Source organism: Macrosteles quadrilineatus, unplaced genomic scaffold (assembly GCF_028750875.1).
Source record: "Macrosteles quadrilineatus isolate MER2022 unplaced genomic scaffold, UCM_ALF_1.0 Scaffold_1__1_contigs__length_201487025, whole genome shotgun sequence".
In the NCBI taxonomy this organism is placed as follows: Eukaryota; Metazoa; Arthropoda; class Insecta; order Hemiptera; family Cicadellidae; genus Macrosteles; species Macrosteles quadrilineatus.
In genome coordinates, this window is record NW_026542594.1 from 124,853,155 (window position 1) to 124,869,290 (window position 16,136).

Here is a 16,136-nt window from a genome sequence, read left to right on the forward strand (position 1 = left end):
GAGCTTGATCCTCTGTTTGCTGACAGTGATGAAGGGGAAGATGTAGATGTGGTAGAGCCTTCCTCATCATGGTTCCAGTCTTTAACAGAGGTATTATTGTGTGTGCAGGTGACATGGAGCTTGATCCTCTGTTTGCTGACAGTGATAAAGGGGAAGATGTAGATGTGGTAGAGCCTTCCTCATCATGGTTCCAGTCTTTAACAGAGGTGTTATTGTGTGTGCAGGTGACATGGAGCTTGATCCTCTGTTTGCTGACAGTGATGAAGGGGAAGATGTAGATGTGGTAGAGCCTTCCTCATCATGGTTTCAGTCTTTAACAGAGGTATTATTGTGTGTGCAGGTGACATGGAGCTTGATCCTCTGTTTGCTGACAGTGATGAAGGGGAAGATGTAGATGTGGTAGAGCCTTCCTCATCATGGTTCCAGTCTTTAACAGAGGTGTTATTGTGTGTGCAGGTGACATGGAGCTTGATCCTCTGTTTGCTGACAGTGATGAATAGTCCAGGACCTGACTAGGGTTCTGTGTGCATGTCGTGTATAGTGAATTTTACTTTTGCATTTCAATATAGGTGTCTTAGGAAGTGTTTTCCACTCGGGTGTCAAGTTCGCACCTGGTACGTTTTTGAGCTATGACGTCATCAAAATGGCGGCCATTGATTTTTTTAAATTGTATATTTCGCAAACTATTTGTCGGATCGGAATGAATGTTTTTTTGTTTGAAAGATAATTTTAAATGCTACCTGTTTTACATTTACACATTTGTTGTATGTTTAGTACATTCTTCGTAATTTTGCAAAAACCTGTATTTTTAAATATTTTTGAGTTATTTTTGTTTGTAACGTTTTATTGATACAATATATCAGAAATAACTTATAGACAAAGTTGTAGCACGTTAAAATAGCTTTACAAAAATACCAAATTCGATATGCTTTACTCAAAAGATCACGTCAAGAAACTAGAAAATCGTACAAAACAACCTAATTTTGCGCAAAAACGCATATAAATCCGACATCGATGGCTGTGTTCGAGTCATATATAGACAGTTTTACCATTCAATGTTGATGTATGTGTCTAAAGAAGTGTTTTTAACTCGGGTGTCACGTCTGGACCCACTGCAGTTTCCGGTTATGATGTCTTAAAAATTGCTACATGTTACGATTTCACCAGCTATTTTACTTAAAATAAGACCATTACCCTCTTTTATGCAAATAAAAGCACAACAAATCAATGTAATTAGTCCATAGGAATGTTTCCACTATATAAATACCCCCGGTGCAGCAATCCTTTCGACTAAGCGAATTTCCATTTGCATGGATTGAGATTTATATGCGTTTTTGCGCAAAATTAGGTTGTTTTGTACGATTTTCTAGTTTCTTGACGTGATCTTTTGAGTAAAGCATATCGAATTTGGTATTTTTGTAAAGCTCTTTTAACGTGCTACAACTTTGTTTTTAAGTTATTTCTGATATATTGTATCAATAAAACGTTATCGACAAAAATAACACAAAAATGTTTAAAAATATAGGTTTTTGCAAAATTACGAAAAATGTACTAAACATAAAACAAAAGTGCAAATGTAAGAAAGATAGCATGTAAACTTATCTTTCAAACAAAAAAAAGTTCATTCCGATCCAATACATGGTATGTAAAATATCGTTATTTTTAATATAGCCCTTTCCGCCATTTTAATGACGTCATAACCGGAAACTGCAGTGGGTGCAGACGTGACACCCGAGTTGAAAACCCTTATTTAGACACGTACATCAACATTGAATGGCGAAACTGTTTTTATAAGACTTGCGAACTGCCCTAGAGGCCGGACTAATAGGCGTTTTTGCGCCAAAATTGGTGTTTTTATGAGATTTATCTAGTTTCTTGACGTAATCTTTTGAGTAAAACATATCGAATTTGGTATTTTTGTAAAGATTTTTAAATGTTCTACAACTTTTTTCATTGGTGGTTTTTGATAAATTGTATCAATAAAACGTTACAAACAAAAACAACTCAAAAATATTTAAAAATACAGGTTTTTGCAAAATTACGAAGAATGTACTAAACATACAACAAATGTGTAAATGTAAAACAGGTAGCATTTAAAATTATCTTTCAAACAAAAAAACATTCATTCCGATCCGACAAATAGTTTGCGAAATATACGATTTAAAAAGATCAATGGCCGCCATTTTGATGACGTCAGAGCTCGAAAACGTACCAGGTGCGAACTTGACACCCGAGTGGAAAACACTTCCTAAGACACCTATATTGAAATGCAAAAGCAAAATTCTCTATACACGACATGCACACAGAATTCTAGTCATGTCCAGGACTAAATCTTTCCCGGAACGTACACCACTTTCAGTGTTTGTTTACGATTTATTCAATCTCTTTGCTTTATCTTTAGGTCTAATCACATATTGTTTGGTATCATTGGAAAGGGTATAGAATCATCTGCAACTTTTGCAATGGGTGGTATTTGATTTTATCAGCGGTTAAGAAGTTATAAGCAAAACAATAAATATAATAATAATAAAAAACACGTTTTTTAATATAGTGAGATAAATATTAAGTTTACAACAAAAGTGTAAATACAAGAAAGATAGGGTGTAAAAATATCTTTCAAACAAAGAATAAATCATCCTGATCCATTAAACGGTTCGCGAAATATACGCATTCAAAAATTGCTGAGCCGCCATCTTGATGACGTCATAGCTCGAAAACGTACCAGGTGCGAACTTGACACCCGAGTGGAAAACACTTCCTAAGACACCTATATTGAAATGCAAAAGTAAAATTCACTATACACGACATGCACACAGAACCCTAGTCAGGTCCTGGACTAGAAGGGGAAGATGTAGATGTGGTAGAGCCTTCCTCATCATGGTTCCAGTCTTTAACAGAGGTATTATTGTGTGTGCAGGTGACATGGAGCTTGATCCTCTGTTTGCTGACAGTGATGAAGGGGAAGATGTAGATGTGGTAGAGCCTTCCTCATCATGGTTCCAGTCTTTAACAGAGGTGTTATTGTGTGTGCAGGTGACATGGAGCTTGATCCTCTGTTTGCTGACAGTGATGAAGGGGAAGATGTATATGTGGTAGAGCCTTCCTCATCATGGTTCCAGTCTTTAACAGAGGTGTTATTGTGTGTGCAGGTGACATGGAGCTTGATCCTCTGTTTGCTGACAGTGATGAAGGGGAAGATGTAGATGTGGTAGAGCCTTCCTCATCATGGTTCCAGTCTTTAACAGAGGTATTATTGTGTGTGCAGGTGACATGGAGCTTGATCCTCTGTTTGCTGACAGTGATGGAGGGGAAGATGTAGATGTGGTAGAGCCTTCCTCATCATGGGTCCAGTCTGACCATTACGCCACCTCCACATGGTCCCCTGCTTTTTATAACCCTGAGTATCAAGACTCCTTTGAGGCTCGTCGCAAACGCTCACTTGAGACTGATGCCTTTTTGAAACCAAAAAAGTCAAATGAAAGGACAGGGATTGATTCAGGACCTGGACCCTCATCAAGATCAACTCCTGAAGTACCTCGTCAGGTAAAAGATTGAACTTTTGTGATTAATTGTTAATTACAACCTCAGTTTAATAAATTACGACATAAACCTACCGTAACTGACCTCAAAACAGACACAAAAAAATGATGATTAATGTAACTTAGTAAAAAAATGTAAGTGGGTGGGTTTTTACCTATAAAAAACAAAAACCGTACCAAAACTGAACCAATAATAATTCCCACTGACACATAATTAGGATGTATGATTGAGAGTAGAACCTTAGACCAAGCATTTCATAATTGTTTATCATCGTCCTTTTTACTTCCTCCCCTAATACATATGGAGAAAGTATTGTTTTCGTAAAAAAATTCGAGTTTGAGTGGATCTATCTGTTTTGGGTTTCCCTGAACCCAAAAAAGTGGTTTTCGAAGTGATGTCTGTCTGTGTGAGTGTGTGTGTGTGTGTGTGTGTGTCTGTATTCACCGAATAGTGGCATCCTTCACAGGCACACGGCCACAATTGAGTATTTTTGAACTCGTTGATGTGAGTTTAAGTAGCGCAGGTACCCGCCGAATTGTGGAACACGAAACCATACAGGTAGCTAGCGCGCCTCGCGCCGTCCTCCGGAACTATAACTTCCCTAATGCTACGTTGCCAATTCTCGCGCCAGCCTACACTCTAAATAGTGGATGCCGCAATTCAGTATATATCAACAGTGTGTGGACAGGATGCCACTTAATGAGTTGTAGCGCTTGAGCAGTGTGTAGAACATTGCAACAAGCAACTAATAAACTAATAATACTGTACTGCTACGTACTATAAAACAATTTAAGTACCATAAATAATATACTTTTGCTCCGAGTGGTGAACAATGTTTTACATTAAAAATAATTTGTGTAGTAAATAATTATTTAAATTGTTTTATGCCACCACTAGCTGGCCCGACAGACGTCGTCCTGTCCTAATATGGTTTTATGTCAATGCTTGTTCATTTTCAAGATGAGCTCGTTCGCATGGCTCAATCACACCCTGGTCAAAATTCGTTTGCCACGCTTACTCACCTTTAGGTTGGAGCTCGTTCGCTGCGCTCACTTGCCATCAGGTTCCTGTCCTAATATGGTTTTATGTCAATGCTTGTTCATTTTCAAGATGAGCTCGTTCGCATGGCTCAATCACGCCCTGGTCAAAATTCGTTTGCCACGCTTACTCACCTTTAGGTTGGAGCTCGTTGGCTGCGCTCACTTGCCTTCAGTTAGCTCGTTCGCAACGCTAACTCGCCTCCAGGTTGAAGTTCGTTCGCTACGCTCACTCACCTTTTTGGTTGCAAATTAGCTGTTGTCGTAAATTAAAAAAAATGATAGTGCTGCACCCTTTTGGTAAACCTATTAACTTGTTAATGCTATTGAACATCACAGAATCAAATTTTTTAGTTGAACCAGCTGTAAGATTCTTTAATGAGTACTCATAAGGTTAACATGGGAAACTCCAGAGCCACTGGGGCGGAGCCCTTTTGACGGATCTGCACCAAACTTCACACAAACCATCCTTGAATAATAATAAATAATGCCTGAAAGTTTTATTACAATCTGTCGAGCGGTTTCGGAGTCCATAATGGACAAACATACAAACATACATTGGATTTTATATATATAGATTAAAAAAATTATTTTTGTTTACAAACATAAATTGGTAACGTAGTTACTTTGTATCAATTGAATTTTTACATTGAAACAATAACAATGTTTTAGGTTAGAACACTATATAAGTTGTCCTATGCTGCAATTTTTTATCTTACAAACTATTTCTTGCTGACATCTATTTTATTAACATTCTAGTCATGTTGACAAAATGAAAATATTTTACAATTACATTTCTGAATCACTTAGTAAAGGTAAATTTCGATGCAACATTGCTGAAAGTCATGTTTTGCTTCTCACTCTCAGAGTATTCCAAATACATCTAATGTTTCAATCCATGTTCAAATGTTATATGAGGTAAACATATAACCGAATCAATTAAAGTATGGTACTTAAATTAAAATACATATTATTACTAGGGTTGCTTTCAGAGAGGTGAAAGCCAGTTGAGCGAAAAAACGTGATTTGATATTTGTATAAGTAACTAAATGTGAAAAAGTCAAAAGATGTACTAATGCTGGTTTTATTGGTTAAAATTATAACAATTCAAATTTGTTTTACTACATCTTGTTATTTAGATACCTCTTCCAGAAGTGCATTATGGTAGTTTTGACCAGGAAAATATTACAGTAGTTGGAATCTGATATTAACATCCAAAAAGGGCATTAAAGTATAAAAAAGAGAAAGGAAATTTAACATCCAAATTCAACTGTAGCCTACAACAAAAACATTGGGCTTCATTTTTCACCCTTACAATCGGTTAAAGTATTGAAGTATAAAAAAACAGTAGGCTAATTATTTAAAAAACGAGTATTAAAGTATAACAACAGGAGGGGAAATTAGACATTTAAATTCAACTGTGCAACATAAACATTGGTCTTCATTTCAACCCTTGCAATCGGTTAAGCTCAGCTTTCTTTGCTGGAAATAATTTATGATTGTTAATACCAAGTATTCTTGATATGATGGAGGATATTATTGTAATGTAACTGGAATGTAGGTCTTCTACCATTATTAGGACGATTTAGAGACAGCATTTTAATATTGTCCTTAATAATGGCCATTGGATACAGAAGATTTTTATGAAAAAGCTGGCTACAAATTTAACATGGGGATGGAATGTCTGTAAGTTGTATTGATAGTCAAAGATAAAACATAGGCCTACGAAAAATGTAGGGCTATTTCAATGTAAGACTCAAAATGTAAAACACCTTAAAAAACTAAAATGAACTGAATTATCAATCATATATTTCAACGTGTAAAAACGAAAAAAAATGCAAAAAGACTTACTTATTGAACAATAAAATAAGATGGCTGAAATGTAGGCCTAAACATAAGTAATAAGTAAACATCGCATTCAGCTGATTTAAGTGAAAACAGAATAACAATAAGAAAAGAAGACATGCCTTAAATATACAATGTAGATAATATGATTAGAAATTCGTAGCCTACTTCTGGACAGGCCTAGACAATTATCCATACCGTGGTTAAAAGTGTACTTCTATAAGCCCAGGTAATTAATTACTTACTTATTACAGTTGTAACTGGACGTATGTATAGTCCGTGGCTTGGCAATCAAATAACAGTATTTATATAGGATAGGCTACTGTTATCGACTTTTGAAATTACTGAATTGTTACCAAATTACTGTTTCACAAAATACAGATTCCATTTTCAGCCGAGCCATTAAAATGAGGATTTGCCGAACAATTATTAATATTACAGAATAGTATTTAATGATATACAACTTTTCACATTTCATAAATTATATGTTAGTTTTGCTATGGTCAAAGGTCCGAATCCAAATGTTCTTTTCATTTGGTTTTTTATGGGGTGAGGTTCATTTGTCCGAGTTTTCAACTGTCCGAGTTTGTTAAAAATTACAAAATATTTGAAAAATCATTTGTCCGAGTTTTCAACTGTCCGAGTATGGTTTAAATAATAATAATATTTTGTTAAATCAACTGTCCGAGTTTTCATTTGTCCGAGTTTTTAAATTATTTAAAAAAATATCAAAATATCATTTGTCCGAGTTTTCAACTGTCCGAGTAGGGGCAACATCAAAATGTGACAATGCGCGCCAAGACTAGCGTGTCTAAAGCGCCTGTTCAGAAGTCAATGTGAACCCCTTCTGCGAAGGAGTCAGGCATTGTGCCAGCCGCGAGAGGCCCTCACGTCGACTTAAGAAAAATTATATTATTTGTATTATACGACTAATTTTACAATTTTTAATTATAAAATTAAACTGTCATCACCAAACACAACCAACCAAACTTGCTGATAATATAATAATATTTTATATTATCAGCAAGTTTGGTTGGTTGTGTTAGGTGATGAGAGTTTAATTTTATAATTAATAATTTTAAAATTAGTCTTATATAAAAATAAAATAATTTTTCTTAATTCGACGTGAGGGGCTCTCGCGGCTCGCACAATGCCTGACTCCTTCACAGAAGGGGTTCACATCGACTTCTGAACAGGCGCTTTAGACACGCTAGTCTCGGCGCGCATTGTCACATTTTGATGTTGCCCCTACTCGGACTAAATTAAATTGCTAATTGAAATTTGTTTGTTTAAAAACCATCTCACTATTAGTCTAAGTAATTTTGTTAAGTTTGGCTGAAATGCGTTCAGCCGTTATTGAGTGATGTTTCTCTATTTGTTGCATTGAAATTGATCCCAAAGAGCTTCGCTCGCTCTGCATTGACAGTAGCTGCTTAGATAGTATTTTCTCTGTACCATTTTTTACAGCAAAAATGTTGTATTATTTTCAATAATGTTACCAAACCAGTGCGCCAAAGTCCGTAATATAGGCAGGTGAAAATAATTTGTCAAGATGGGTACCATTTTAGACAAAGTTTCTATGTTTGGATTTTATTAGACACGATAAGAGCAGATATTTCTACATTAATATTTGATATGTGTAGTATAACATGATAAAATATAGGCAAAAGTGGTGAAAAAGGCAGACACCAACCCGTAAAAGTGATATAAGATAGTTCAATAAGAAATAATTTAAGAATTACTGTCATATCCACTGATTTCGTAATGGGACGTTATATTGCAAAACATGACATGATAAAGAAGAAAATCAATTTTAAAATAAGAAAATAACATTGCAAAAGTATTATTCACATGGCCAAAATGCAAACAACTCTGTGGAGGGATCTTTAAAGGCTTCTGGGGTAAAAAAAGTATATTTCGTACCTAGGGCCAAAAGTGAGGTTTTGCCGACTCGAGATCGGGTTTTAAGTTCGAGACAAATTCGAGAACGTGAAACGATCGAGAGCTGCAAACCCATTTTGGCTACGAACGCTATTTTTCACCCAAGTATGTTTTGCAATATAACTTCCCTCTTATTTGCAAAAATTCATGTGGGTCACTTCAGCCGTTCAAGTTCAGGTTCAGCTTCGCTAAAGAAATTCCTGCGACAACAAGGCTTGCAGTGTGTGTAAGAATCGAGATTTGTGTGTCGGGCGAAACTTGCTCAGCGAGATATCTAGCGGAAATTTGAGGAACTGCTACACACACGCCGTCAACTCTAAAATGCACTACCGAGGTCTTAACTACCGAGGACTCGGGTTTAGGTCCTCGGTAGTACTCGAGTCCTCAGTAGTTGATTTAAAAGTTGACGAGAGGTCCTCCCTTATGTCGTATACAAACCCACACACACAGACATCACTTCGAAAACCATTTTTTTGGGTCCAGGGGGACCCAAAACGAATATGTCCATATTCTTGAGTGTGGCAGATTGCGTGAAAATATAATAATAATATCTATGGTTCTTACCGTCAACGCAATCAGGGGTAATATTCCACTACGGCCGTTTCGGAGATGACTCCATCGTCAGGTGCGTAGAAGTACACTAAACTATAGGCTTGTCACATGTAACACGAATTGTCTTCATTTGCATTGCGTCAGGGGTTGAATAAATAATACACATATAAGCACGGGACGGACACACGAATACACGAAAACATTTAGAGCGTGTGCACGGCTTGGTCGTCAGTTTTCAAGCCGTGCACGCGCTCTAAATGTTTTCGTGTGTCCGTCCCGTGCTTATATGTGTATTATTTATTCAACCCCTGACGCAATGCAAATGAAGACAATTCGTGTTACATGTGACAAGACTATAGTTTAGTGTACCACTACGCACCTGACGATGGAGTCATCTCCGAAACGGCCGTAGTGGAATATTACCCCTGATTGCGTTGACGGTAAGAACCATAGATATTATTAGAATATGTCCACTCAAAACTCAAACTCAAAAATTTTGACGAAAACAATACTTTCTCCATATACTATGGTATAGGGGGAGAAAGTAATAAAACAAAATACAGTCCACTTGTTAAAAAACTATTTTTCTTAAATCTATTTTAGTCACTAAATTAATTCATTTTCAAACAATAAATTAACAAAATTTCATGGCATTATAAATTGGTCCTTCAACAGCCAGATCTTGTTTCTGGTCCATGGATTTAACTTGTGTTTAAAAGTATTTCTAAGAACATTCAAGCAATACCTTCAAAAAGACCTTAAGTCTAATCTTCAACATAAAAATGTTTGCAATTCAACAGCTTATAACCCAATTTGTGAATATGCCCCTGTTGCATGTTGCATGAACTAATTGAAGTCAATAGCCTATCATATTAACTGTGTAATTTCCAGTGTGAAAACAAACATTAATGTTAACAGTGCCAGTATGCACATTTTCAACTAAATGGTGCCAATATGCACATTTTCAGTTAAACTCATCGAAGTATATAACACAACTGGAACACCGGGTAGATAGGAGATTTGGGATAAAAAGCGCGCGGTTTCAGCAACCTTCCCCCACCACAAAGGGGACTCGACGCAGATATGTCAGTTCCTCAAGCCGTGCACACGGTTGTTAATATGCTCCTGGCCGTGCATACAATAGGTTGACTGCAATTAAAGTTATATATTCGGAATCTGCATTAACTGCAGAATCTGACAGTATAAATATAATTGTATTTAAATCGTAATTCGAATTTTAACCATTAAAAATGTTAAACAAATATCACACCTTGACATAAAAAAGTTACTAAGCGAGGATTTTTTTATTTTTTGGTCAGAAGCAAACTTCAAGCGACAAAATTGTAGCTAATGAGATTATCTTCAGCATATAACCAAGCAATTTCAAATAAAATGTTCTAGTCGTGTGTAATGGAGTAATTAGTAACGCAAAGAGGTTCTTTATAAATCGTGCCGCGGGCCGTCCTCCCTGGTTCCGCTGATCTTTTCGTTTCTCGATCTTAAACGTTTTGAGTACAATCAATAGTTATACTAAATACATTTTTATTACAGGTAACACATAAGTACATATGTGTTACAACTGTGAACTGTGTTGCAACTAAACTGTGTTACAACTAACCCCATGTGTTTAGTTGTAACAAGAGATCTCATAATATCTGCTTTGTTGGGTAATTAATGAGAAATTTCAAATATTAAGGTTCAGAGCAAGTAATTAATAAGGTCATCAAATCTAAACCTAGAAAGTATTTAACGTAAAGGCAATAACAACAATTGAATATTAAATTTACAAATCGAATTGTTGGGCTCGTTCCTTTGACAATAGGATTATTTGTATAATATTGCAAATACACGAGTAGTAAAAAAAATGTTTTGAGTTTTATTGCTATTCTGTATATGTTTTAAAATTCATATCATCACACATAAGAGAAAAGGGGGATTTTTATTTTTAGGTTAATAAAACTAAACTGAACTTCTAAGAATATGTATTAATGTCCACAATCGTGCTTAAATACATTACATGTTGTGAAACAAAACCAATTTCTTAAATCTCTGTACACCTAACTTATTTTTATTACATTCATTTATAATGTTTCTCGCATTGGAGAAAAACGGTTTATAAAATAGTGTCCGTATCAGTTTCATTAGTTTCAAAGCGTGACTTTCGTCAGAAATGTCATTGCTTGAAACATGGTTTGTAAACAAATTTCCTAGAAATGTCATGCATGCTGATATAATGCATCTACGAGAACAAAACTTAGGCGTATCTTTATTTTGCAAGCCATGTATATTGTACATTGTATCACATTGAGTATTTCATTTCAACCGGGAAAACCCGGTTTCATAGGGTTTCTTCAACTCAGCGGCAGCCCATTACCGGTATTGATATTTATCTTCTGCAAATAAATAAAATATATGATCACATCCATAGAATAGTTGTATTCTTTAACTTGAATCAAATATGAAAAAGGTTAAAATTTATTTAGCTTTACAATGATCGAGTAGCAAAAACATTTAAATAGTTGCTGGACTGAGGAGGTTGGTATGACATAAAATCAACCTCGTCGCGCTATTAATCACTTTACTACAAACAAACTGCACACTTAATTGTAAATTGCTCAATCACATGTTAAAAATCATCTCTTCAACTACAACTTTGTCGCTCAATGTTTTTTTCTGGCCCAAAAATAAAATACTTCCTCGCATACTAACTTTTTCATGTCACAATGAAGAAATTTTTGACTCTTTTTAACTATGGAAATTCTATTTCAAATCAAAAGTAAAAATTATTTATACAATTACATTCTGCATTTGATGCAGATTACGAATATATAAACATTATTGTACTTAATCTTTTTCGCGCACTATTCGATGAATTAACTAACATCCGCTGGGTCCCCCATGGTGGTTGGGGAAGACTGACACAACGGAGCGCTTTCGTGAACACGTACCTAGCATTCCAGTTGTGTTATATACTTCGATGGTTAAACTGTGCCAGTATGCATATATTCTCAACTGAACCAATATTGTTCAAACAAAAATAAACTTCATTGTAGTTGTTAGCCCCCGAATAATATTAGAAAAGGTTTAAATACCTTCTATTAAGCAATCCAATTTTGTTGTTAGCACAACTAGTTTCGGTGTCTGTGTGACAACATCATTAGGCTGCACAAGGACAGTTTTCTTTCTTCATACGAAGAGTGACATATTTACATGAAAATAATAAATAAACATTTAGACAAGACACAACACGAATTCGAGACATTTATGGTAACTGATCAGTTAAGAAAACAGACGACGCTAACCCGGCGGAGTTAGAGTCCAGACTGCGGGTGGTCAGTGCAGTGGTGTACGTCCGTTATCTTATCATCCCAGGTTGCGTCCTGTCAATCACACCTCCCCTCTCCAGTAAACCGATGGCAGTGTCATACATAAAATTAGACGAGAAAAATTGTTGGTCATTTAGTACATTATGGTGGTCGGATTTTACTCTCTTATATATCTCAAACTCTTTCAATGTGTTAAGTTTATATCTGTCTTTAGAAAAATGTAGAATATCCATACCGGTATTGCTGCTAATGTTGGTATAATTGTGGCCTTGGGATATTAAATGTTCGGCAAAAGATGATGTTTGGTGGGCTGTTGACGCTTTTGGAATATGCTCTTTGAATCGTTTTGTAAAGGAACGTGCTTGGCCGATGTAATATTTCGTACAATCAGTACAATTGATCTTGTAAACACCAGTTTTATCAAAAGATTGCATCATCGTGGGACTGCGTTCCTTTAACAATGAACCAAGCTTGTTTTCTGTTCTAAAGGAAACTGTGATTTTGTTTTTTGCCATGAGATTTTTATATCTATTGCTCATAAATAAAAGCAACTCAATTGTGATAATGTACAAAAACGATTATGTAAATAAGGTAAAAACGTTTTTGAACGCTAACAAAATACATGCTTTAAATAAAGATCCGACTTTGAATTACAGCAAATTGATAAATAAAGCCATTTCAGAAAGTAAAAACCTTTTATCAAAAAGTGAAATCACCTCATTGAAAGTAACTAATCCACAAGCCCCTATACTCAGAGGCCTCCCCAAGATCCATAAGCCTGACGTCCCCATCAGACCCTTAGTAAATTTTATGCCAAGTCCAGCCTACAAAGTAGCCAAGAAACTAGTTAAAATAATAAAGGACCAAATTTTATTGGAGAATAGTCATAGTATAAAAAATAGCCTAGAACTTGTTGATAGAATTAAGAACCATGCTGTTAAAGATAACTACAAATTGGCATCATTTGACATCGTATATTTGTACACCAACGTCCCCGTTCAAGAAACAATAGCTCTCCTACACCAAAACCTCATTAAAAACTCAAGTTTATTCAGAGAGTCGGTAAATGAGTTAGTTTCACTCACAAGATTAGTGCTAAATCAGAATTACTTCAGATTCAACAATGACTATTATTCCCAGAAAGAAGGGCTGGCAGTGGGTTCCCCCCTCTCCAGTATTTTAGCAGAGATTTTTCTCAACAACCTGGAAAATAAACATTTATTTTCTGATTCCAACCGCTACAAAGAAAAGATCCTGTTTTATTTCATTCAAATATGTAGACGACATTATTGTTTTGTTCAACGGAAACAGTAGACAGTTATCGTTACTCAACACATACTTATGTGGCATTCACAGCAACAATGAATGCCAATGAACAATGTACTGGTTTACATTGGAGGAAGAAAACAATAATTGTTTGAATTTTCTGGACCTCACCATAAAAAGCATCAAAATAAAATTTGAGTTTAAAATATTCAGGAAACCAACATGCACTGACCAGACCATTCACTCAGAATCCCATCATCCGTATTCACAAAAATTAGCTGCATATAATAGTTTCATACACCGATTGCTCACAATTCCAATGAATGAACAGGACTACAACGAAGAAGTAATTACAATAAAACATATAGCCGTATCAAATGGTTATCCAAGTAGTATTGTGGATGAACTCATCTACAAACATAAAAATAAAACAGGAAATAATAAACAGAACACTTTCATCTCTGCAAAATTTGGCACCTTTATGAGCAATAAATATAAAAATCTCATTGCAAAAAACAGAATCACAGTTTCCTTTAGAACATAAAACAAGCTTGGTTCATTGTTAAAGGAACGCAGTCCCACGATGACGCAATCTTTTGATAAAACTGGCGTATACAAGATCAATTGTACCGATTGTACGAAATATTACATCGGCCAAACAGCACGTTCCTTTACAAAACGATTCAAAGAGCATATTCCAAATGCATCAACAGACCACCAAACATCATCTTTTGCCGAACATTTAATATCCCAAGGCCACAATTATACCAACATTAGCAGCAATACCGGTATGGATATTCTACATTTTTCTAAAGACAGATATAAACTTAACACATTGGAAGAGTTTGAGATATATAAGAGAGTAAAATCCGACCACCATAATGTCATAAAGAGAAATAAAATAAAACACACATGCATAAATTTTTGCTGTAAATGACCAACAATTTTTCTCGTCTAATTTTATGTATGACACTGCCATCGGTTTACTGGAGAGGGGAGGTGTGATTGTCAGGACGCAACCTGGGATGATAAGATAACGGACGTACACCACTGCACTGACTACCCGCAGTCTGGACTCTAACTCCGCCGGGCTAGCATCGTCTGTTTTCTTAACTGATCAGTTACCATAAATGTCTCGTATTTGTGTTTGTGTCGTGTTTAAATGTTTATTTATTATTTTCGTGTAAATATGACGCTCTTCATATGAAGAAATAAAACTGTCCATGTGCAGCCTGATGATGGTGCACACAGACACCGAAACTAGTTGTGCTAACAACAAAATTGGATTGCTTAATAGCAGGTATATAAACCTTTTCTAAAAATAAACTGCTTGCATCATTTTTAGACAAATAGGCTAGGATCAATTAAATACTTGTCATTATTACAATATTAAGTTTAGGCCTAGTTAATTGATTCTATGGGTAGGCTATACTAACTGCTTGGATTTATTTAATTGTTAACCACTTTTTGACCTCATTATAGGTATTTTATTGTGTTCATTCTGTTCGATAATTCTTCACTTCAAAGTATTCTTTCTTTGTTTTTTCTATAAGGCTACCTTTGTACATGTTTATGTTCCTTAAACTGATAGCCCTACCTTCTCATTGTTATGCCATATTCCACTGAAGAATAACTAACTTTAATTCATGTCAGTTAGGTCTACTGGTTTTCATTTTAAAATAAGTTAGGCTACTTGAGTTTTTACAAAATACTACGCAAAGATATTCTTTATTCTCAACATACATTATGTCTTCAATCAGGTATTCTACAATTATCAAACAAGCTATAATTAATTCAACATTCAAATTGAAGACAAATAATTAAAGATATTTAATGCTTTAATAAACTACTACACATCCGAACAATAAAACTCACTAGTAAATATTATTTTCTCCATGACAACAAGAATCAATATAAATCATCCAAAGATAAACAAGTAAAAATGTCCACAATATCAAACAGCTGATAGCTAATTTATATCACAAGCTCACGCCCCTGTGGTGTCAACATCAGCACGACGGACATCAGCAATATGGTGTGGCATACCATCAACCTCTACGCTGGTTTGTGAGAGCTGCCGTGAGACCACACCAGGCTTCCATCTCGTAGTACATAGAGAGTTTTTAGGCTTGACAAACACAGGTTCATCAGGTGAAAACTCAGTTCTTAGTTACCCGTCACAATTTACAGGTCCTTACACCTCCACCTGTAGCAGAACAATTTAGAGCTTGGTGCCGACTCTTCATACAAATCTTCTTTTGGTGTTAAATTATACCAATATACCATTTCTTGAACACTTCTTCTGGTTCTTGTTGCCATTCTCTTTATCGTTCTATGGTTTCTTTCAACTATTCCATTGCCGGATGGACGGTTTACACACCTAAAACGACGGATAACCCCCCATTCCTTACATATTTGTTCAATTTGTTCACATCTGAATGTTGCACTATTGTCCATTAATAGTTCTTGGTGTGGAAACAGTTCAAGTAAGATTTTTAATACCTGTTCTTTAGTCTCACTTGGGATCCGTCGCCAAATGCAAAACCGACTCGGACCACAATCTATAATCGTAAGAAATTTTTATGACCCATAGTGAGTCACACCAATCGCAAGCCTGTACCAATTCTTG

The 16,136-nt window shown here is 35.5% G+C and overlaps 1 protein-coding gene across 1 annotated transcript in view; it reads left to right on the top strand.

Moving 5' to 3' along the window:
- LOC128984369 (E3 ubiquitin-protein ligase Arkadia-like) overlaps positions 1–16,136 on the top strand; it is a 180,996-nt gene that overhangs the window by 51,640 nt on the left and 113,220 nt on the right. The window contains exon 3 of the mRNA XM_054403687.1: positions 3,266–3,543. Within this exon, the coding sequence (XP_054259662.1) occupies positions 3,266–3,543 (278 nt within the window). The remainder of the gene's footprint in view (positions 1–3,265; positions 3,544–16,136) is intronic.